The sequence below is a fragment of the Lupinus angustifolius genome, unplaced genomic scaffold, assembly GCF_001865875.1.
Source record: "Lupinus angustifolius cultivar Tanjil unplaced genomic scaffold, LupAngTanjil_v1.0 Scaffold_246_31, whole genome shotgun sequence".
Classification (NCBI taxonomy): Eukaryota; Viridiplantae; Streptophyta; class Magnoliopsida; order Fabales; family Fabaceae; genus Lupinus; species Lupinus angustifolius.
Genome location: NW_017727343.1, coordinates 36,300 through 62,445, shown reverse-complemented (window position 1 = coordinate 62,445; position 26,146 = coordinate 36,300). Strand labels below are relative to the sequence as shown.

The 26,146-nt window shown below is 31.8% G+C and overlaps 2 protein-coding genes across 4 annotated transcripts in view; one reads left to right on the top strand and one right to left on the bottom strand.

The window, feature by feature from the left end:
- LOC109340788 (ubiquitin carboxyl-terminal hydrolase 5) overlaps nucleotides 1-25,252 on the top strand; it is a 33,286-nt gene extending 8,034 nt beyond the window's left edge. Inside the window, exons 11-15 of one of the 3 annotated variants that reach the window (XM_019578526.1) lie at nucleotides 28-603; nucleotides 1,241-1,514; nucleotides 1,621-1,778; nucleotides 22,446-22,457; nucleotides 25,242-25,252. In XM_019578526.1, coding sequence (XP_019434071.1) covers nucleotides 28-603; nucleotides 1,241-1,514; nucleotides 1,621-1,764 — 994 coding nt within the window. In that variant the 3' untranslated portion in view covers nucleotides 1,765-1,778; nucleotides 22,446-22,457; nucleotides 25,242-25,252. Of the gene's footprint in view, nucleotides 1-27; nucleotides 604-1,240; nucleotides 1,515-1,620; nucleotides 1,989-22,445; nucleotides 22,458-23,165; nucleotides 23,176-25,241 lie in introns of those variants that run through there. The other 2 variants (XM_019578528.1, XM_019578527.1) reach the window with 2 other exon arrangements.
- Nucleotides 16,019-19,034, bottom strand: LOC109340785 (cytochrome P450 94A1-like). The gene is made up of 2 exons (XM_019578524.1): nucleotides 18,496-19,034; nucleotides 16,019-17,020 (listed from the first exon to the last, which is right to left on the bottom strand). Exons 1-2 carry the CDS (start codon nucleotides 19,009-19,011, stop codon nucleotides 16,019-16,021), a joined length of 1,518 nt encoding a protein of 505 aa, XP_019434069.1. The 5' UTR covers nucleotides 19,012-19,034.
- Nucleotides 25,253-26,146: the final 894 nt, after the last annotated feature.

The following is a 26,146-nucleotide window of genomic DNA, read 5'->3' as shown; positions in this document are numbered from 1 at the left end:
TGATATGTTATGTAATTTTCTCTTTAGGAGCAGTGACTCACAGATCGTATCAGGATGGAAACCTTATGGAACACCTATTGTTTCATTGATCTCATGCGATAATCCAGTCACAAGAGGCGATATACAAGTATTAGCTAACCGTATGCTTTCTCCTCTGAGGAGGAAAGGTGGCACTTTAGATCAGGCTACTGCTTCTGAAACCAGCACCCCTAAAGCCACACCTGACAAATGCAGTTCCACCGATTCTGGTGACACATGTGCTACCAACGTGGTATCAAATTCAGTAAATAAGGATGGTACTGGTTCAGGGTCCCCGTCGATACCAACATTACCTCTTCTGCTGGTAGATGAAAATAATGCTTGCATTGATCTTTCAATGGGAGAGGACAAAGTAGTTAAACTGTCACCTTCATCAACAATTCTAGTTTATATAGATTGGTCGCACAAGCTTCTGGAAAAGTATGATACTCATTCACTAGAGACTTTGCCGGAAGTTTTAAAATTCGGACCTGTGACCAAGAAAGCTCGTACCGAACCTCTCTCGTTGTACACCTGCTTGGAAGCTTTTCTGCGTGAAGAACCTCTAGTGCCCGAAGATATGTGGTTAGTTCCTCCTCTTACTGTCTCATCCCGTATGCTACTCTCTTCATATCTTTCTTTCTCATCATGCTTTGCATACATTTGAGTGGAATATAATTTTATGCTTGATCTGTTCATGACCTGTTTAAATTTCTTTGTTGTGTTTCGCTAAAAATTGACTACTCTGTACAATAAAGGAAACTTGTAAAAGCGGATAAAACTAGTGGTTGCGACTTGTAAGTTGTATCTTGTCTGAAGATTTGTTTGCTACCACGTGGTGGCATATTCGTTTATATTGTCTCCCGTAGACCAGTTATAACAATTAATTTTAGAACTAGGTACTTTTCATGAAATTTGGGTGGATTAGTCTTCAGAATTTTCAATTTTATAGAGATTATTTGCTATGAACATTGTAAAATGTTGTCTGTTCCATCTCAACACTATAATAAAGGATTCTGCATACTGATCACTTTTCTTTCTGTACTTGCTTTTCTTGTTAGATCTCGCATTGCTAAAAACAGTCACCACAAGGGGAAGAAAATATGAACTGCTGCAGAAATAGTTTTTATATGTTAAAAGTTAAAAAAAAAATCTGTTAAGCGGGAACGAGTAAATACTCGAATGTCGATTTGATAATATTATGTGTCTGAATGTAATATAGGTACTGTCCTCAATGCAAAGAAAGGCGACAAGCAAGTAAAAAGCTTGATTTGTGGAGGCTTCCAGAGGTTTTGGTCATTCATTTAAAGAGGTTCTCATACAGCAGGTCAATGAAGCACAAATTAGAGACTTTTGTTAACTTTCCCATCCATGATTTCGATTTAACAAATTACGTAGCCAACAAAAACAGCTCTCGGCGCCAGTTATATGAACTGTATGCCCTCACAAACCATTATGGCAGTATGGGTAGTGGGCATTACACTGCACATATAAAGGTATTTAATAAGATTAGAAATTTCTACCCTTTTAAGTTGATTCAATTTTTTTGTCGAGGGTTAGCATACCAAAATTGTGGAACTTGACTGGTTTCCTGATGTGCAGCTTTTAGATGAAAACAAGTGGTACAATTTTGATGACAGTCACATATCATCCATAAGTGAAGACGATGTTAACACAGCCGCGGCCTATGTTCTATTCTACCGGAGGGTGAAGACCAATGATGCCGCGGTTAGCAATGGGGATTAGTTCCCCATGTTTTGGTATCTGGTTATTCCCAGAAGAGTCCTAGAAAAAGTTAGGTGAGCAATATCAGGTTTGTTTCATGCCGAGGGGATTTTAGTTGATGTATGCAAAGGCACAAGCCTGTTAATGAGAGTAGTCAGTGAAATAATTTGAGATGTACTTTTATCTTTTATGTAACCAAAAATATCTTTCCTTATCTTTTTTTGCCATATATGTACTTTATCTTTCTTTACCTTTGACCTTTCCATATCTGTTTGTTTTTTTTGGGGGAGGGGAGTTGGCAAGTTTGAAATTGAAAGCCATTGGTTTCAAAAACAAGTGAAAACTAACGAGACATTAGTATAATAATGTAAGACCTTGTTAGATTCCCAAAAAGACTAAAAGGTCAAATGTTTGATTCTTGTGAGCGACACTTATTTGGATGAACAATTATGTACCTCGAAAGATATTAATTCCTTACTATAAAGGTAAAGGGATGCCCTTTTGGTAATGCAAATAAAAAATGAAACAGGATAATGCTGAAAATACTTGATGGTAAATCTGAAATTGGTAACAATGCTGGTCTATTTAAACATAACATTGATTGTGTTACCATGCAACTTTTATCTCAAATTGTGATTAAGAATGTTCTTTTATAGAGAAAATGTTGATGCTAGAACCGGAACATATAGGGTCTATTTGGTTTTGGAGCACCTTTGCTGTTTTCGTTTTATATTAGAGGTTGTATTTTCATTGTATTTCCTAATTAGTATGACCATGTTGTGTTTTCATTTTGTTTCATATTTTTTAAAGATGTGTATAGAAATTGTGAAAATAAAAAACATTATTTTTTACAAAAATCGTTGAAACAGAAAAATAGAATAAAAACAGTAGGTCATATACTTATTAATCTATACTAATATATAAAGGGAAAACATAAAAGAACTACCCATGAAGTATTTTATGTTTCTCTATTTTATATTTTATAACTTCTAATTTCATGTTTATCTATACTAATCTATACTTCTATGCTAGTAATATTAATACTATTTCTAAAGGCAAAATAATAAATAATCACCACCATAACATAATTTTTATATTTTAAACTTATCTTTTTATATTATTAATAATTACTTTAAACTTCCAAACATTACTTTCATTTTTTATATTAATATATCATTAATCTTCCACCCATTCTATTATTTCTATCTTCTCTCTTTCTCAACCCAAGTAAAATCACAATAACATGAAAAAGCATCTATAATGATTATTAGAGGTACAAAATGAGAAATTCATATGAGTTTTCTGTATATCACATCAACTACCATATGTTATATTCTAAATTTTCACTCTCTATTGAGTTTATATATTGTATTATATATCAGAAAAAAATCAAAATGTAGGTGACCGGCACAGAGTGTTGGTCGACACGTTAATAGTAATAAAAATAAAACAATATTTTTTCATAACTAGCAGGGCCTTGGGATTCTCTTCGCTCCCAATTAGCAAGACTTCTAGGTGAAACTATCAATGAAGATAATGATGAAGTTAGTATTCTAAAGTGTTAAAAACATATATTGTGTTAAAAGACTTAGGAATATGAGGAGATTCCAATTCAAATGATTAGTGTATTATGTGAGATAGTCCCATGCTTAAAAATTATATTGAATTTATTATGCTAACTAATATGAAATTCCTAATATTGTCATTTTTTTAAGGGTTGAATTTTATGACGTCCAATTCTTTTGGCAATTTTACTCATCAATCAATTATATCTCAATCAAATTTATAAGTAGTTCTTTTTGTGACCTAACTCACAATAAAAAGCACTAATGTTAAAGGTAAACCATAGCGAAGAGATATTTTATGAAATCTAAGATAACAAATATTTTGGATAAAAGATTAGATTTTTCATTGGATTTACATATCACATTATAACCTAACAGGTACTGGAATTAAAGGATATGTTGGATCCAATTAAAGAATAAAGGCCAACTATCACGAAGAAAAATATTAATAATTCTCCTCATTTTCAAACATTGCCATTTAATCTGATAAGAGGGTTAATAATTCTCTTAGGCTTGTTTATATTCAGTTGGAAGGTAATGGACTCAGACGGCTCATTACATTGCTACTTTTATTCTTACTCTAATGGGTGAATTTGTACAACTTTAATCAATGTTATGAAATCTGAACACCATATTAAATTGGAACATGTTTTATATTAAGTTTAACATGTTTAATCAATTAAATCAAGTTTGATTGAAAAATATCATATATAATTAATAATTATTTATAAATATATATTAATGTAAAATTTTATATAATTATATATTAATGTAAATTTTATATAATTAGTAATCATGTATAATTATATTTAAGTAATTTATCTTCATCTTATTTTAGATTAGAATAAAACAAAACATTAGAATAATATTTCATTTTTTAATTTTAAGTGAACCACATGATTCATTATACAAAAAGTTATTAAATGGTAAAATATTAAACACTATATGTATTTCTAATTATCTAAAATTGTGGTCGTAATTACATTTAGGTTAAAATATATTGTGACTATAATTAAAGTTATAAAATGTAATTAAAACAAGGTAGAGATTTTAATATTGCATTTGACACCAGACCTACTACTTTATCTCTTGATCATCTCAAGGGACTTACCTTATTTATTAGTTTACCTAATGTTCACAATTGAAGAACCAAAAAATTCCACTTGGTATGTGAGTCTAGAGTACCTTTAAAATTAGGAGAGTAACATCAATATCATTAACCCACTACGTGGAAGCAGTAACCAAGAATCACGGACCAATCATTTCATAGTCCCACCATTTCATGTTTGCATTTTAGAGAGTATAATATTTATGCACCGGCAATGTAATAGAGTTACTTTATTATCTATCGTTCATTTGTAATTTTTTTAAGAGTTAATAATAATTAAAAATAAATAGCAGATGATACATTAACAATAAAACTTATACAATGTCACTATATACATCTCTTTCTTTTTTATTGTTTGGAAGGTAATATTGATCTGGTATTCATTTAAAAAAATTAATATATATACATTGACAGTGTAAGTGTTTTTACACTTTCATTAAATCATCTACCATTAATTTGTTAACTACCATGGACTCTCAAACAAAAATAATATAAATCAATGATAGATGATATGCTGATAGTATAAATATTTTTACATTGTCAGTGTATAGATTTTAAACTCTTAAAAAACAGAGGTAATAATTCAATCTCTCCATGCTGGTCAACAGAATCAAAAAAGGAGATAAGACTCCTAATTATAAATTTAAAATATGCTTCATCTTGTCTTGTTCGTGTTATATAACTTGTTGAGTGAAAACAATCTAAAGATAGTTAATGCATTCCTACATATCTCATCAAAATGGAGTTGTGAGAATTCAAAATCCACATCTGTTAGAGATGTGAAGAAGTGTGCTGCATACTAAAATTGTATCTGCTAAATTTTTTGAAGAATACATGAAGATCACAATTTATGTGACCAATAAATTACCTCAAGCAAGGCTTAGATTCATTACACAGTTTGAGAAACTATGGTACACCAAGTCACTTTAGAGTATTTGGATTTATATGCTATGTGTTTGTTCCTAACCATTTACGCAATAAGTTAGAAAATAAAGGAATATGTGGCATATTTGTAGGTTATGACATTGAATGGAAAGGATGAAGGTGCTATCCAACAATAAGGCACTACTATATCGGGAATATGATGTTCGATGAACTTTCGTCATGTTAGACTTCATAAACAGTGTTGTAGCCAATTATAAAACATAATGAAGAACATGTGTAAAACCAAATAGAGGAGCAACCAATAGTTAAGGAAGTACAAATGCTACAAGAAGAAGTTTGCTAGTATTAAACCATCAATTCATAATCCCATTTCAAATAAAGGATTTGAAAGAAGAGATCTCTCAGCTGCAATAAAAGATCCACAAGAGTTCGAAAGCCAAATCCAAAATATGTAAATATAATATTACTAGAAGATTACACATGCAACAAGAGAATGACTATTGAGATAGAGTATTAAATATATTAATATATATTTTCGAAATTTGGAGAAGGTGACCGACATCTAAAGCTTGTCAACAAACCATACCACTCTAGAACTAAGTTTTTATTATGATAATGTCAAAGGCTGGCAGATTAGAAACTCATTGGGTTGGATATTCTTTATGATTAGTGAACTATCAATTATAGAATCTTGAATCTCATGATTTTCACACATGATATAAAACAAGAATTCGAAGTCATACCTGAATCCATGTTCTCAGATTTATTCCTTTCATATAACTATTGAGAGAATTTTTGTATGATGGTCTTCCTCAACCAAATCCTGAATTCCTTTTGGGATATTCATTTTCTCTCTCATAGGGAGAGGTGAAAACTATATGCGATTTGGTGTCTTGGGGACCATAATCGTTCCTTATGGGTTAACTTATAGGATTCTCATTATCTCATTTAGGCCAACTATTTGAGTATCCACTCATTAAGCTCATATCCGTTATCAGTTTTAGAAGTCCTATGTGATGTTAGCAATTAAATAACTTGTTTTCTAACCCAGAATAAATACTCGATATATGGTAATAAATATAGATGTCCACCTTAATTAGAAATTAAGAATTTCTAACAATCTCCACAAATTCTATGATCTTGAATCTTATAATTCTCACACTTAATATAAAATAAGGATACAAAGTTATATATGAATCCATGTTTTCAGATCTACTCCTTTTGTATACCTTCTGAGAGAGTTTTTGGTATGATGAACTTCCTCAACCAAGTCCAGAATTCATTTTGGGACCTTCATTTTCTCTTTGATGGGGAGATGTGAAAACTATTTGTGATTTGGTATCTTGAGGATCATAACTGTTCTTTATGTGTTAACTTATAGGGTTCCTGTTATCCCTTTTAAGCCAACTATTTAGGTATCCACTCATTAAGTCAATATCGTTATCAGTTTTAGAAGTCATAGCTATGAGATGTCATAAATTAGATCACCTGTTTTATAACAAAAAAATAGCTGATATATTGTATTTAATATATGATGCCCATGCCCACCTTAATTAGAAATTATGAATTTCTAACAATCTCCCTCTTGGGCTTCATATTTTTCCTGAAACAATTATATCACATATTCTTTAGACGCATATCCTATGCTATTTATATTTAGACTTCTCCTTAATACAATCTGGTTCATCTCATATATCAACTATGGAACCACTGCGACCTTCATCACATTCAAACGTGGCTCGACCACGATGATCACCATATTAATATACTTAATGACATAGATCAAATATGGATGAGTGACATAGAAATTTCATGCAATGTGATCTCAAATATGTCTATTTCCAACTAGTTCTTCTTTATTTTCTAGTGAGATCAATCTAAAGTCTTTAATTGCAACACAATAGTTGCAATGCACAAGTTCAAAATAAAACAATAAACCATCAACTTTATTATGCATAAAATTATATATGACGTCCAAAGTAAATCATAAAACATGTAGACTCCAACTAAATTAAGGTATCCTAAGGAGCAACACTCATATGAGAAATATGCTCATGAAAGACTTTAGGTATCAAACCCCTAGTCGTTGGATCAGCTAGCATAAAATTTGTCCCTATATGTTCTATGAAAATTTGTCTATTTTGAACACTTTCTTTAACAACCAAAAATTTAATGTCAATAAATTTTGATTTTGTAGAACACCTATTATTTTTGGAGTAAAGAACCGCGGACTTGTTGTCACAATAAATTCTCGATGGCACCCTATTAAGGATGTAAACTACAGACTTTAAAGCTCCCCCTCAAAGAGACTTTGGTAAGGAAGAATGACTAATCATTGTTCTCACCACATCCTTAAGAGTTCGGTTTCATCGCTCAACAACATCCTTCATGCTAGGTTTTGCTGATATAGTGTGTTACAGAATAATCCCACATTCTCTAAGGAATAATACAAATAGTCCTTTCACAACATCCTTATAGTTCTTTCTTGTCTTATTCTGAGAGATCATAGCCAAATGAGCACCTTCAATTTTATCTCTTTGCGGCCTCTCTTCCTCTTGGACACAAGTGAGATATAAGCTTATTGAGAGATCATTTATCCTTCTGAGTGTTATAACTCACTTTGAATTGCCCAAAGTGTGCAGGAAGTGAGATAAAAATCAAGTGTACGAGCAAGTCATTGTGAAGAAGATCTTTGCTCCTTACCTTGACACGGTTTTGATGAAGACACCAACATCACCAAAAAGAAGAAACAGAAGAATACTTATGAAGACAAAGAAGACAAAGCTTCAAGACAAATTAGTCTAAGTCTAAATAGTTACTTCTATCATTTAGTCTCGAATATACAATAGTAGTAATGTTCAAACTATTTTAAAAGAAAATTGAAACACTTCAAGTATACTCAAACAATTTTCAAAAATAGTGTGTAACAGATTACTGCATCTAAGTAACATGTTACGCGTGGGAGAAAAGAGTTATCCAACTTAAAACTGATTAGAGTAATCCATTATTGTCTTTGAGTAACAGATTACTAGTTTTAGTGAAGTTGAGTAACCGATTACCCACTTGTTGTAATTGATTACTCTAAATCGAATTTAAATGCCCAAGTGGATAGAATGTTTGGGTAATCGATTACCCACTAGTTGTAATGGACTACTGAGAGCTGTTGCATCAGATTTTAGATTTCAAAATGAAAGATTTTCATTACAAACGAAATGTCTTCACTCCAATCTATTCCTACCTTTTTGTAGAGGCACTATGGATGATTGGAAAGTCTATTTAAAGGCATTGAATCTCATAACACAAACACACAACTCTCATACAAATTTTAAAAGCTCTTACACACATTCTAAAATTATTTTTCTGCACTTTTGGCAACTAGTTCTTAAACTTCCAAAGTTGATTTTTTTGAAGTTGCTTAAAGTAAAGTTTTCAAAGTTTATCAACTTTTGAAGAGAATTATTAATAAGTATACAAAAGAGTTGATTGGATTGCAAGTTATATTACTTTCAAACTTGTAAAGGCAATCTGCCATTGTTGTACATTCTTCATTATTATTGCAGAATACTTTATTTCACAATGGTGTGATAAGAAAGGGGATTAGAATCACTTGGAAATGTGTTTTCCAAGAGTGAATAAGGATTAGTGAGTGTTTGAGGTACATAGAGATCTCGGGGTGAGATATTATAATTGCAACTCATAATCTTTAATGAAGAAATCTCTTGTGCTGCAAGAGTACTGGATGTAGCCTTCGGTGGACAAGAAGGTGAACCAGTATAAAAATCATTGTATATTCTTTTCTCCCTTATCTCTTTGATTATTTATTTGTTTAATTTCTGCATATATTTTCCGCTGCACTTTAACTCTTGATTTTGGAGAAAAAAGTGGCCATAATTTTAAGTCAACTAATTCACCCCCTCTTAGTTGCAATCTCATTCTTACAGTCATCACCAAGCTCTAACTTAAGTGGCTTGAGTTTTGATGTGAGATTAGACATCCCCATAATATACTCCCTTATGTTCTCTTTGACTTTATACTTCATGTAGATAAGTTTAGCCAAAAGGCTACTCGTCTTCGCCTTTTTATTTTTTGCAAAGTATTGTTATATTTCTTTAAGGAACTTCCTTGCACTTTGACCCTAAAAAATAGAGCCCCAAAACGCTTCTAGAATGAAGCATTTCATGATCTTTAGGCACATTCGGTTAGAGTGTTCCCATTTCTCAATTTTAACCTCATCAAGGATTTTCTGGAGTAGAAATGAATTTCTCCATCCGAAGTGCTAGATCTAAGTTCATACAGCCGAGAAGAATTTTTACAGATTCCTTTTAGACCTTAAAGTTTACTTCATTTAGTAATGAGATGTTATTAATTTGAACATAATTGTTTGCAGCACTAGTAAAAGAACATAGGAGTCAATAGTACAAAGAACAAAATAAATTGCAATTATTCTTGCAATTAAACTCACAATTAACTTTAACCCTTAAATTCAAATGATGGTGGGGCACATCACGAGTTACCTAGCACAACATTAATATTCAGTCTTTGAACCAAAATATTAACTTGTAAGTGGTACACTCAGTGTAGAAATCAAATATTGTTCATCAGTCATGTCAAACTATAAGTCTTTCTTTGGACCGACTTACTATTCACATGGAAAGTTATATGATTATCACATATTTATTGCTATAAATATGTTAGTAATTTGGCCAAATAGTAATCTTCATTTGGACCGATCACTATTCGCATAAAATATAAACATACATTTGGCTTAATATTTCATATCAATCACTAATGATACTCTTCTATGTAATGGTCAAACATTAATAATAACGCATGTCAAATAATAAATCATTCTTTAGACTGATTTATCATTCATATCCGCAACCTTATAATATCACATGTTTATCATCACATGTGTGTATATAACATGACCAAATAATAATCTTCTTTTGGGCCGGTTACTATTCACATGAATACATATACGCACTAGCATTTGACATTTATTATGAACAATCTATACAAGATATGTCACTTTGGTGACATCTTGTTTAATAGGTTTACTTAAAATGTCAAACAATTTTATAGTCCAAAAAAGAAGAAAACCATTTAGATGAGTTTGATTCAACATATAATCCAAAATATATATTATTTATTTCCATGTATAAATAAATAAATCCACTATAGCCTATTGGTAGCATTGCATTATTTCCACCACAAGAAACTACATTACGAATTCTAGTTATGATCCTTTTAAATTTCCATTAAAATGATGTTACCATTTTCTACATGTCTAAACATGGGCACACTGTCCAAATGGAAACAGTGTTTCAACTATGGCAAACCCTTAATAATAAAACCATCCACCAACCAATGCAACAAACCTTTAAGCATTATAACCATTTGCAGCATGTAATACATATATTTTTAACATGAAGTGTTGTAACCATTCAATGTCTTTCTAATTAATAACATGTTCACATTTAAATAAACAAGTCATGCAATATATAAAATAAGACATTCACATAGAAATTAAGTTATAAGTGGTACTCTCAGTGTAATGACCAAATAAAAACAATTAGTTCTATCAAACAATAGCCTTTTTATTTGGACCGACTATTATTCACATGAAAAAAATAATTGTTACATATTTATTATCACAAGTATATTATTATTTGACCAAATTGTGCCTTCCTCTAGGATGAACACAATTTGCATAAATAATCTCAAACTCATATGTGTAATTTTAATCAATTCCACAATAGAGGTTACTTTGACAACATATTGTTTCAAATAATTACAACCAAAAATAAAAAAATAGGTCCACTATAAAAAATATAATCTTGGAATTAAATTTTCAGATTTGATATCTTTTATAATTAACAAATATAATAACATAATGTCACACCCCGATTTTCAGTTATTCAACCTCTTTGAGTCGCTACTACATTTTATAGTTAAAAATGTATAAAAATAATTTAGCCCAATCATATTGGGCTTTTGGATTTTGATATCTAGGTTCAGGAGTCGATTACGGGTCGAGGAAGCTAATAGCACCTCGTCCGCTCGTAAATAAACGGTACCCTTGTCAATTGTATAATTCAAAAACCCTTAGTTTATTAAAATTTAAATTGTACCAAACAAAAATATTTAGTTTGGTATTTTTATGTCTGATAGGATTAAATCTTGTTCCTACGTATCTCTAAACGCTTTAGGAAATTCAGACTACATAGTTCTAAATTTTAAAATAGTTTGTTGGTAAAATAATTAACTCCTTAAAAAGGGTGAAGTAACATAAACTAATGTTCGCACCATATCCCATTTTAAAAAGATTTGAAAGTAATTATAATATATTTTTTCGTTTCAATTATTAATTTAGGAATTAATCGAGTGAAAAGAAGCGTTGTAACGCGACCGTTCAATGATGATATGAGGACAAGAAGTGGTACAACAACCTGCCTTCATCCTTTGATTAATTCTAAAAGTTATAATTTTTAAAAGACTAATAATAATGTTATATGAAAGAATATTTAAATAAACTAATTTTTTTATGAAAAAATCATTTTAATTAGGAAAGGTTCTAACTTTTCTAAGTTGTAAAAAAATTTAGTTACGAAAAAAAATAATTTAATTTATTAAAGGAACCTTCATTTTTTATTCTTATTATTTACTAAATAAAAAAAGTATTTTTATTTCCAAAAAAAATATTATTATGCCCATGTCCAACAAATTAAATTTTATTGATTACATATGATTATTATTATTCCTAGAAAAAATTAAATTGCCTTTAGAAATAAAAAAAAAAGTAGGATTTTAGTACCTGGGTAGTAATCATGTGCAACAGTGAGCACAATGGGGTCCACGTGTCACTTAAAGAAGGGATGAAAGGTGTTGTTGTAGGGAACAGTGCCACATGGTGGTCTCGGGTTGGCTATGTCTGAAGGTGCATTGTGTCTGCAATGTACCCGCACACACTAGATAGGAGGCTAGGAGAGGTGTTGATCAGCTACAATCGTGTGTATACGCAGAAGATGCACTCGCCTGCGTGTCATCTTACTATTGGACGCGGAAGTGGGTGCATGATGGTTAACCTGCACCTGGCTGCACAGGAACGCACACTGTGAATGGGAGCTCAGTTCCCGTGTATACGCGCCTATACAAAGGATTTTACACCGTCGGGTTTGTCACGGTCTGATTGGCTCTCATCGAAAGTCAAAGTTGACATAACCCTTATGCATGGGCGTGATTGGCTATGGTAGAGGTTTCACGGTGCCAACAGTGGAACATGTAGCTGTATCTTTCACTCTCCTTTACTTTTCAGGTTTCTCTCTCTTTCTACTTTTGGAATTTTTTCTCTAGGATTTTTTTTCTCATTTTTGGAACCTCCTTCACTAACCCTAATACAAGCTATTTATAAAAAAAACCTAACATAATCCCTAAAAACTAAAAAAGATTTTTGATAAAACCACCCACTCCCCTTTTTATGGGATTTTTTGATAAAATCACCCATACCTTAATATGTTTTCTATATACAATGAATTCATCAATTTGTAAGACAATTTTAATTAGGGTTACGTTTAAAAAAATTTGATCAACAATTCGCTTTATTAAAATAAGAAGTACAAGTTAGGAGAACAAGTGGTACTTCTATTTACACTACATAAAAATAACAAGAAGAAATACACTTATAAGGGTTCAACACTCATTCCAAATAAGAGAAATTAAAGGTATTACAACGAACACTTATGATCTTCCAAAAATGTAAAAAAATAAGATCTATCACCTCTTTAGAATGTAATTAAGAATTCTGAAAACTAATCTTGTTCCCAGAATGCCAAATATTCCAAATTACAATAAACTAAAAGGGCATCCCTAGTTAGGGTTTAAAAATTAATAGTAATTTGATGAAAGTTTAAGACTTAGAAAAGGACAAATTTAACAAAATAACATTTATAATAAATTGTATTAATATATCATAATCGCTAATTATTATCAATAATGTTTATGATGCGATGAAGTGCCACACGGTGGTGACTTTCTCCTGTATGGTGAAAAAACTCTTAATTATTATTAAGCTCGTGGAGGGATTTCTCTGGTTCTTACCATTCCACCTCTTGTAAGTTGTTGCTCCTCTTCCACATCATCACTATCTTCATTATCATAAACATTGCTTTGTTCTGGTTGTGACAGTATAGTAGGACTATAAAATTCTTCTGACCTATATGTCGACATTGGTGTGCTTGAACTTGAAGCAAACATAGATAGTAGTTATCATTGAAATTGAGAACTTTGTCCTATATAAGAGAATGGATAGTTAGTTAGAAATGTTGTGAAATCCCCATATCATTATCTTTCGGTGTAGATTAGGTGATGAAAATCCTGGTTAAAAATGTCCCATCTACTTGTAGAATTGGTTTGCAATATGAAAATCTATTAATGCATGACTTGAAAACGCATAATACCCTATCAAGAATGAAACTATTAGAGTCTTCTGTATCATCTTCAAAGTGACGAGATGCCTTTATATTTGACAATTTTATCGAGTGAAATTTTTTGGACAGTGTTCATCCAACATGGAAACTCATTGTACAATCCATCATAGTCACCATAAATTTGGGTCCTTGCCATTTTATTTGTAGTCTAAGCGTATCTATATGTTACCGTATAGCCAAAACGACTTACAACTTCATTGACAAGTGCCTTAATTGATATATCGAGGTCTTCATATACTAAATTAATAATACAATTTGAAATGATTAATGATTTTAGTTTGTTGTGATTTGAGAAACAATATACATATGTATGTTTTCCATTATTTTTCTTAATCTCTCAAATACCACATTTTACATTAACACAAATTTGTCATTGACATCTTGAACCAAAATGTTTATAGTACCCAACATATCTATTTCACATTGACTCTATGATAATGTAGTCAAATGAACTATTAATATGAAATTGTTTAATTGTGTTTATTACTCCTTCTTTATACTCAATTTGGATGCCACCAAATAAATCATTATCATTCATTAAATTGGTTGCTCTAGGTTGACAGTCACGACCAGCCTCAAAATTAGTATCATGAAAAAATGATGACGGAGTAGTATATGTTATGCTATCGAGTTCACTACTAACAATCTCAACCTCCTCCTCATCATCAACACCACATAGCTTAATGTCTTCCTCATCACTAAAATCACTAACAATTTCTCTTATAATAGTCATATACATCAAAGAAATAATTATCAATATCTAATATAATACTAATAATAATAGTAATAATTAAAAATAATATAGTTACCTTAAGATTAAAACACTTTACAATTTCAATGGGATATGTATTATATACTATCAAGTAATGTATTTTTCTTTTAGGAAAGACGTATGTTTTTGTTTGCCACAAATGGGATAGAGTGATGTTTATATAGGGGATTAGGGCAATGAGAATTGTGTACAACAATGATGAGTTCATTACATATATAAAAAATATGAACCCGTACACTTCATGCATGAGATGTGAAGGAGAGAGAATGTATGAAATCATACAATGCATGAACGAGTTATGAAGGAGAGAGAAAAAATTATGAACTCGTACGTGCATGGCAAGCACAAGTCATTTACATCAAGGGAAAAAAAATAAAAGTCGTGCATGAGAGACACGGCTCTTGAAAAGAAAAAATATAGAGAATGAACTCGTGCACGGCAAACACAAATTCTATAAAATATGTACCTCGATTATAAATTTTAGAAAAGTTACACTAAAATAAATAATCGGTCAACTTCACCATAGAATTAAATTTTCCCAATTTGAGTATTGATTGTACTCTTCACAAAAGTGCTTGAGTTCTTTATGATTCAGTTTCTCTGTATCTCACAATAATTTCTTAGGCCATTATATAAGTCCATTATGTATATACACACACATTTGCAAGTGTTTTTTTGGGTAGTTTGCAAGACTTTTTTTAATGAGTTTATCATACTCTCCCCCAATTCCATTTTCTTGATAGTTATTCTTTTTCTCTCCTTCCATTTTCCGTGGAATGCCCCCTATGACTCTCCCATAAAAGGAAAAATCTAACCGTACACATAAAGATAAAGTGTCTCATATGGTTACGAATGAAGAAATATACCAATTATTGATGTCAAAAGCAAATTCTCTATATTTGATATATAACGTTCCCTGCCTTTTTAATGAAATGCAGAAACAATACTTGAACAACCATTATCACTATATACAGGAAGAACTTAGATTATATATTCAGTACGTTTTTGAAATGGATCTATGTCAAATCTAACTAAATTGAAAATACACAATAATAAATACTAAAGAAAAAAAGACACTCTGTAACAACTGAATATCTAAAGTTGGAAGTAAAAACATCTTTCTAAGCTCCCTACTACTTAACATGCACCTTGAATTACACAACGTTAACAATCAAGGTAAAATATGTATTACTAATTCAAACTTGCATAATATATAAATTCAACATCTTCCCTCCCCTCTTACTTATGCCCTTAGAATCCCCAATTAGTTTCATTTTCTTTCTACTGTATTGTATGAAAAAATAATAAATTGAAGTAAATTTGTCTTAAAATTGAAATAGAATGCTGAAATCATATAGCAAGTTAAAGACAATATTGTATATCAAATAAACCTTTCATCCAACTTTACTTAACAAAAACAAACTTATTTTAAAATAACTTTACTTCTACTCTATATAAGTTATCCACCAGATGTAGCAGCACTGGTTATATCTCTCACCCTTGCCCTAATCTTCACGGGCAATCCTCCCTTCATTTTTAAGGTCAAAGACAATAGATTTTCAGGACACTTATCCTTATCCAGAACATCAATCTCAAACCTCTCCATGATAGAAGCTATAATAGACTTCATCTGAATATAAGCCATATCTCTCCCAAGACACATTCTAGGACCAGCATGAAAAACCGGAAACTTGAAGGGACTCTCTGTACGATACTCACCATTTTCCAGCCACCTTTTGGGCTTAAATTCAGTGCAATCTTTTCCCCACACACTCTCCATTCTTCCCATTGCATATGTTTGCACCATTATTAACCAATTCTTCTTAGTCACAGTACCATCTGGCAAAACGTCGTCATTTAGGCACAACTTGATTTCAACTGGAACAGGTGGGTACAACCTCATTGTCTCAGAAATCGCAGCATGCAAGTAATGCATTTCATTCAGCTCCTCAAACTTAAACATTGCTTGTCCTCCATTTCGAGAACGAATAGTTCCGATTTCTTTAATGATGTTTTTCTTCACGTCAGGCCTCGATGATAGGATCCAAAAGAACCAACTTAGTGCAGACGATGTCGTATCACGTCCTGCGAGGATAAAGCTTATGATTATATCACGGAGAAACTCTGGTGAGTTATTATCTGCTTTGATGAACCTTGAGAGCAGATCTGTGTTGTTGTTTTTATCCTTGGCTTTTATTCTTGACCGTATGATTTTGTCAGCGAATTCGTGAACGATGGCAATTGATTCTCTCAATCTTCTCTCTTTTCCCACGTTGAATAGTCTCTTCATTTTCCATAGTATTGGTAGAGCACTTATGAACCTCCCTGAACTCAGCACGGCGGCGTCCTCGAACGCCGACATGAATTCTGTCCCGGTGGTTCCGTCGCCACCAAGGCAACTAGGATCCACATTGAAAGCTAACTTGCAAATGTTGTCGAAGGTGAATCGCTCCAATATATCCTATATACATAAATAAATTCAACAAAGTTCAAAGGATAATGTAAATAAAAACAATAGGAAAAAGTTTGAGGAACATTAAATATGGTATATTATGATTGTTAGAGAAACCATCAGATACTAAATATACAGTAAATGATTGTAATGTGATATTTAATATAATATTAAATACTATATCAATAAACAAAAAGAAAATGTTGTTTCTGAATTCCGATTGATAAAAGAAAGTAAATTACAAGACATATAGGTATATATACTACGGTGTATTAACATTAATGTTTATAGTATATCTATATACAAGTTGTCCTAACTCTATATAATAGAATCATCAAAGGTTTAACGTTTTCAAATTCTATTTTATTTTTTCTTTCATTTTGTTCTCATCATGAGAAAGAAAACGAAATTAAAATACCATAGGTGTTTAAATTAGTTGTATAAATAAAACACCTCTTTCTAAAAAAGTATGTAAAATATTTTGTACACAACTTCCTTATACAACATGTTGCATTTAATTATACCATGACTTTGTGGCATATCATAATTTAGAAGTATAAATAAATATGATAGTTGGGTGTTTGATCGGTACAATAATATTTTGATAAAAATTATGTCATTTATATAAAAAATTGTAACTTCAAATGATAATTGGTATGACAGATTTAAAAAAAAAATTGACAACTAATTACTATACTGTAACAATAATGTGACTGTTTGGCAGATTGAACTGACCAATAAGATTTGGTTTTAATAAGTATGTTGTATATAATATTAATTGCATTTATTATACAAAATGTTTCTTATGTTGTAAAAATTACTGAATGCATTAATGATTATCAACATTGTTAATCCTTTTTCTGTCATGTTCTTGTCGTTTTATATCCCCACGTTATTAGAGTAGTTATTCTCGGGTGGATATCTGCTACCTCATAAAAGTGTACCACTCAATATACTGCTGTTTGTGATTGATAAAAAAAATAATTAATTATTAAAATTTTAATTTAAATATATTTTTTCAATCAATCAAACATAATGACACATAGAGTAGCACGCTTTATGAGAGCAGATGTGCTTCTTCGGGATAAACTTAAATCATTGGTAGAGTATAGCTGGAAAAAAATTGAACTTTGAAAACCAATGATGAAGACGTTACTAAAACCTGACATTTTAAAATGAAGAAAAGGAGTTTTACTTTAATTAGTATCAAAACATTTGTAAAAGAATTATAGAAGGATTTTACACCTCAAATACACTCATATATATATATATATATATATATATAATACATAATTCAATAGAAAAAAAATGTATATATTGACAATTTATGACTTTTATATATATATATATATATAATACATAATTAAACAAAAAAAATGTATGCGTTGATAATTTATGATTTTTATACACTATCAATATATCATGTACCATTTATTGTTATCTTAAAAAAAGTAATACAAATAAATTGTGAATCTATTTTTTACCTGTAAGTCGAGAATCCTTTCACTCTCAGAAGCTCTAGAGAAGATTGGAAGAAGCCTGGTTTGGAGTTCAACCATAACATTCTCTATGACTAAGTTTCTAAGGGATTTGGTGTTGAACTCATAGCTTGCGATTTTCCTCTGTACCTTCCATAACTCACCGTCAGTGTTAAAGATCCCTTTACCAAGGAAATCCTCAAGTAGGTAGATGAATTTCTCACCCTTAGGGTAGTTCTCAAATTTGGTCTTAAGCATGTGTTCCACGTTATCTGGGTTTGCGGTTATGATGCCATGGGTTTTGCCTGGGATGAAGAAAACAACGGTGTTGGTGGGGCATTTACGTAGAATTTGGGTGGTCCAATCGAAGAAGCGATGGCGGTTACTTAAGAATTCTATTAGGTTACCAACAATAGGGAAGTTTTTGAAACCTTTGTTGTGTTTTCTGGTGTGAAAATGAAGGTAGATATAGAAGCAGAGAAGGGAGAGAAAGAGGAACGGTGCAACTGAGAAGAACTCCATAGATATTTGGCCAAAGTATAGTGATTATTAGGTGCTATTATGTATTTTTGTGTATAGAGTTCATAGTTTAGTAACTATATATAATGGACAAGAGTTCCATTATTTAATTTGAGTTAAATGGACAAAAGAGTTCCATTATTTAATTTGAGTTTAAAATCTATATATTGATAGTATAAAATTTTCCATATTGTTAGCATATCATGCATCGTTGGTTTGTAATAGTTTTATTTAAATGTCGATATTAGTTAATATATAAATGATGGATATTTGCTGACAGTGTAATAAACACGTACATAATATATATACATATTAAATCCATTTAATTTTACATTAAATTTTTATAACTTTCTTGAATGATATTTGATGTCTCATTTATTTTCACATCTTTATGTTTCATAAAGCATTATCATAAACAAAATATAGTGTTTGTTTATGTAAGGGTTGGATGTTAGATTTTAAACAAGGAAATTTGAGGGAAATATTCAGAAGTTGTTTTATGTTTATTTATTAGTCAAAATATTATATGCATTTTCATATTTTCATATTCTATGTTATATGATTTAATTATCTTAGTTGGTTAATGTGTTAATTTTATCAAAAGTATATTATATGCATTTTGATATTTTCATATGACGTTGTTATCATTTAATCAATTTGTAAGTTCTATAAATAGAGTATGTAAATATAATCATATGCAATGTACTTATGAGAAATAAATTCAGAGAGAGAAACAAATGCCTAAACATGTTTGTGTGTCAAAGAGAATTTTGTGACATTAATTTTTATTCTTTGAATATTCATATTTTCTTCTCATAATAACATCTTAGTTTGAAGAAGGCAATTACTTTTAATTGCCAATATCTTACACCAAAGCCAATTTTATCAAAATGACTGCAAGTCCACGCATAAGTGCAAACCATGTTGAGCAGCTACAAACAATTATTAGCAACTATAAAGATAAATCAATTTTTGCCATATGTATCACCCATAAAATGTATATTCGTCACAGAATAATAAAAGTACAAATCAATAGAAGTCTTAGCATATAAAATTTTAACATATCTCTTTAAATATCATTAAATATTAGATAATACAATTTTCTGTATAATCAAAGGTATATTCTCATCTTATGGGTAAGAAATTTATCCATTTCTGGATGTGTGATTGCACCTTTCAACATATATCACTCCAAAAAATTGAACATTTAACCCTTTAATCTACCTTAAGATCTAATGTGACCTTACATTATATTTTTAATAGCATTAAATACTAAGCTAAAAGAGATACAACAAACTACACAAGTCCCATTCAATTTAGTACAAACTCTCCAAAATAAATTAAAAAATAACTTAGTACATAAAAAATCCAAGAGGAAGAAGAAAAGCAATCCAAAGGCAAAGAAAAAAAATAATACTCGGTGTATATTCTATTGAAGAAGAAGAACCATATATATACAAACTAAAAGGGGATATCTAACTCATGGGAATAACTGACAAACCTAACCTAAAGGTATAAAAATAGAAAGAAGAGAAAATACCCAAAATACCATTACAATAAATCGAAAACCCTAAACTACCCTTAACTTAGAAAACTGGAAAAACAAAGACAGAAGAAGGCAAGCTTCAATTATGGTGGAAGATAATATAAACTAACAGCCCCCCTCAAGGTGGGCGATGTAGATCAGAGAGACCCAACTTGAAAATGAAATCTTTGAAGGCGGAAGTGTGTAGCGGCTTTGTGAAAGCGCACTATGCTAGAATAGAAAAACATCAACGCTTAAAATTGTCATTTAACAGTGCTTTTGAGACGCTTTCTATTTGAGTGCAGTAGTACATAAGGTTATATTCAACAACGTTTTTTGAAGCGCTGTAGAAATTAGACATTTAATAGCGCTCACTGAAGCAAACATTGTTAAATGTCTACTTTCTAAATAAGACAATATATCTCTCAGACATTCTATCAAACACATGACAAGCATGTCCAGCTCCACCATATTTACAATAGATTTGTTAAATCACCAACGACTCCAGCTACATTCAACCTTAACATATTCTAATACTATAAAATAACATATTAGTAATGAGATCTTACACAAATTGTTCATTATTTCTCCTCCAATGTGCAAGTCCTTACAAAGTGTTCATATGTTCCTCAATGATCAATGCAAGCTGCAAATACAAATAAAAAATGTCATCTCTAAATAAATTGCAAAAGTTATGAAAAAAATACAAAATTAGCAGCAATTGATAAAGAATATTTACCATTACACTCAAACCTTGTGTTCTAAACCAGTGAACCATAGCCAAAACCCTAGAACATCATAGTTGCATAACTTCACAACAAATAAAGACTTGTTATTTATGGTGTAAATGCAAACATCAAGACTGAATCAAAAAGAAATAAATGAACTAAAATAAGATAACGATTTACCTTATGCATGAAGAGAAAAACCAAAAGCTGATAACTTGTTTGAAGAGAGAAACTAAAAGCAAAAGAGAAAAAATGTCATGGAGAAGAAGAAAAGTAAGAGAAATAATAAACTGATTGATATGTGTATTATTGTATGTGAGGTTTTGTTTTTGAATTTGAAAAATTCCCACTCACTAAAGGTGTTATCTTTAACAACGGTTTCTTCAATAAGCGATGTTAAAAGTGTTATCTTTAACAACACTTGTTTAAGCAAGCGTTGTTAAAGGTGTTATCTTTAACAACATTTATTGAAGAAGTGCTATTAAATATATGAAGTATCGTCTTTAACAACACTTTCTTCAATAAGCGATGTTAAAGATAACACACCTTTAACAGCGTTTGCTCAAATAAGTGATGTTAAATATAATACCTTTAACAATGCTTATTGAAGAAGTGTTGTTAAATATATGAAATATGATTTTTAACAGCGCTTTATTCAATAAGTGTTGTTAAAGATGACACATTTAACAATGCTTTCTTCAATGAGCATTGCTAATTCTTTTTCGCCTTATATTTAACAGCGTTCAACACATAAGTGTTGTTAAATGTGTGTTGTTAAATACCAATTCTGGCATAGTGGCGTATGCTAATTGAGCAGTGGTTTTTATGGGAAGAAGGTGAACCAGTTTCTGCTGGACTTTCTTTCTAACAATGTGGCAGACAATTTCAATATGTTTAGTGCATTCGTGGAAGACCAGATTGTGAGCCAAGGATTGCATATGTGAAGATCATTGAGTAGATATTTGAGCCATTGAAACTCACGGACCAAGGTGCCAAGGGCCCTGTATTCTGCTTCAGTGGAGGATCTAGTGAATATTCTTTGCTTCTTTGACTTCCAAGAGATAAAGGTTGGGTATTACATGCCAAATTGTTAAGGAAATTTATATGCTTTTGGGGCACTTAGTGTGCATTTATTTTGTAATTGTGTAAGATTCCTGCTAACTTAGTAATCTTGTTCTGTGTAGGAAATTTTATGTGTTTATGTTGTTTCAGGATGAGAATTAAGAAAATAAGGAGAAAAATGAGAAGATTGGTGCTTCTGAGCACTGCAAGCCTCGCCCAAGTGAGGAGAGGGTCACTCAAGCCACAAATAGGAGAAAAATCACCAGAAATCATTGTTGTCCCTTGCCTAAGCGAGAGATCCTGGCCCAAGCGACAATTGAAGCTAAAAAGGTCCTGATGTCCTGCCTGATCCTTGCCTAAGCGAAGGATCCTCGCCCAAGCGAGGGATCCTGGCCCAAGCAAGGGGTATCTCACCCAAGCGAGGTGTTCAGGTCTGAAAGCCTCTTGTTTCCTTGCCCAAGCAAGAATCTCTAGCTTGGGCGAGGGCTTGGAAGTTGGAACTGATATTGGCGGTTTCGGAAGTCAGAAAGAGCATTCCATTCACTTTTCAAAGGCTTTGAGGCACGAAAAACAGAGAGAAAACGAAGGAAAGAAGATAGAAGACGTGGGAACGACTCTAAATCAGATTTTCTTATATACTTTCATGATTAGAGTGTTGTATTAGTGAGGAGGAGTGACTAGATCTTCTTGTTGAGATTTGAAATGTAATCTTCTTACCTTGTACTCCTGGATTCAATTCTAGTGTAATTGTTATTTGATTTTGGGAAGTTTATCCTATTCTTAATGCATGAGTTTAATTAGCTACTGAATTTTTGTTCTTGGGTTCAAGTTTAATTGGAAAGTTAAATTTGACACCTAATTTGGATTATCTTCCTTCATACATCATTATTTCAAGAATGGATAATGATATATGAATTGCTAATCCTAGTTAATCAGTCAATTAGCCAAGGAATTGGCAATTGAGTGATTATCTGAGGATTTTATGGAATCAAGACAACAAGCCCAGTCAGAATCTGAAAAAGTAGAAAAAGTAATAGGAGAATTAGTGGAAAAGAAAAGTCCCTGAGATGGAGCTCATTTGAGATAGTGCAATACTCGAATGGCAGCCTTGTGGTGAGAGTCATAAGGATTATCCATAAAAAGGCTGAGTTGTTGAACAACATAATAGATGTCAGGTATGGAGATTGTTAAGTAGAGGAGTCTTCCTACCAATCTTCTATAGGATGATGGATTTTGTAGTGGAGTGCCTTTGTGGAGTTGCAATTTTGTTGCAGGATCAAAAGGGGTTGAAACAGGCTTAGAGGCTAGGGATCCTGCATCTTCTAATAAGGATAATGCATATCTTCTTTGATTCATATGTATACTTGATTTGGATCTGGCTATTTCCAGTCCTGGAAAATACCTTAAGCTGCCCAAGTTTTGATCTTAAAGGATTTGTCCAGAACAGTTTTAACAAGATTTATTTCTTATATGCTATTGCTAGTAAGAACCATGTCATCAACATAGACTAAAATAGCAGTGAAAGTAGTGGGGGTTTTCTTAGTAAACAAGGCTTGGTCAGCATTAGAATGGTTATAGTCCAAAGTTATCAATTTAGATGACAAAATGGTATGTCATTCACGACTTGCTTGTTTCAGGCTATAAATGGACTTGTTCAACTTAGAAACCAAGGTATTAGGAGGTATGGTCATATAGACTTCTTCATGTAAGTCTCCATGAAGGAAAGCATTATTAACATCTAATTGCTCTAAAAACCAATTGTTGTAGGCTGCTAAGGATAGAATGAAATGAACAATAGTTATTTTTACAACAAGGGAGAAAGTATCAAAAAAATCCTCTAATTGAGTGTAGCCTTTGGCAACCAACCTGACTTTGTGTCTTTCAAATGTTCCATCTGCCCTATATTTTGTCTTATAAACCCATTTGCATCCAATTGGGGTCTTATTATGAGGTAAAGGCATAAGGGTGCAGGTGTTGTTTTCTTGAAGAGCCTGGAATTCTAATTGCATAGCATTCTGCTAGTGAGGATACATAGATGCCTGTTTGAAAGTAGATGGTTCAATGGTAGTGGTAACAGTCAAGCAATAGGCTTTGTATGAGGGGGAACACTTATCATAAGTGAGGATAGAGGATATAATACTTTGGTAGATGCAATGTGAGTTTGAGAATGAGTATAGGCTAATTGGCAATGATAATCTCGAAGATAGGAAAGAGGGCCTCTAATTCTTGAGGATTGTCTAGTAGGTAGGGTTGTAGTGGTGATAGGAATGTCTGAATTATGATCAGGTTGATTTGGAATTGGTATACGTGCAGGGTCATCTAAAGGAGGGAAAGGGAGTGGTGTAGTCTGCAAGGTGGTAGGTCTTGAGTAGTATTGGATTGAGGAGCTAGAAAAGGGAAGTGGTTTTCATAGAAATATACATTCCTTGAAATAATGATGTTATGGGAGGTCAAATCATAAAGTATATAACCTTTTGTGCCCTCTTTTTAACCAATGAAGGCACATTTCCTAGCTCTAAGTAAAAAATTTGTTATGTTAGCTAATATGGTGCTACCATAGGTGAGACATCCAAACACTTTGAGGTGATCAAAGGAAGGGATTCTTTTATGTAACAGTTGATAAGGGGATTTGTTTTTTGAGTAAAGGAGTTGGAAGTCTATTAATGAGGTGTATGACATGCTGGATAGAAAAATTCCATAACTTTGGGGGTAGATTGGACTGAAAGTATAGGGCACCAACTATGTTTAGGATGTGTTGGTGTTTTCTTTCCACCATATCATTTTGTTGGGGGGTTTCTATGCATGTGGTTCGATGGAGTATGCCTTTAGAGAACCAGAATTTGTTCATAAGGAATTCAGTACCATTGTCATTTCTAAGGGTTTTTAATCTAGTGCCAAAATGAGTTTCAATAAAGGAGATAAAATTGATCAAGTGTTGTCTAGTTTCACCCTTGTTTGTTAGCATAATAACCCAGGTAAATCTTCTATAATCATCAACTAGAGTAAGAAAAAATTTGTGTCCAAACATAGAAGGGGTAGAGTAAGGCCCACAAATACTAGCATGTAGTAAATCAAAAGGTCTAGTAGTGTAAGTTTGACTTATATTAAAGGGAAGTTTCTTTTGTTTGGCAAGATGACAAGTATCACAAGGGGGTAAGGAATTGTTACAAGGGGAAACAGAAGAAATTTGTTTGGCAATTCAATTCAATACATTGGTAGAAATGTGTCCAAGTCTTAAATGCCATAATATGTGAGAATGTTGTGATTGTGCAGAAGTTTGAGTGAGTAGAAAGCACAATAGAGTTTGGAAGATTGATTTGGAATAAGCCATGTTGAAGCTTAGTTGGACCAATCATCTTCTTGGAAGCGTTCTACACAATGACACATTTGTCTTGTGTGAAAATGAAATGGCATTTTAGAGTCTGAATTAATTTGTTTACAGAAATGAGGTTAACTTGGAATTGAAGCACATAAAGAACATTGAAAAGAGTAAGGGTATGGGATAATATGATTGTGCCAGATAGAGTGGTTGACACTTTGTCACCAGTAGGCAATATGATCAGTATAGGGGATATATTTCTGGTTGTAGAAAAAAATGTAAATTGTAACTAATGTGATCAGTAGCACTAGTGTCAAGAAACCACGACGAATGAGGAATACTTGTATTAGCAGAGGCAGTGTTGACATTCATTGTTGAGTTAGTTGTATGAGGTATTTCCTATATGTTTTGGTTAAGTAGGTGCATGATGCCTTAATATTGTTCTTCAGTGAATCCTTTGACAGATGTAGGGCCTTGTGTAGTATCTTGTAATTTTTGGGTAGA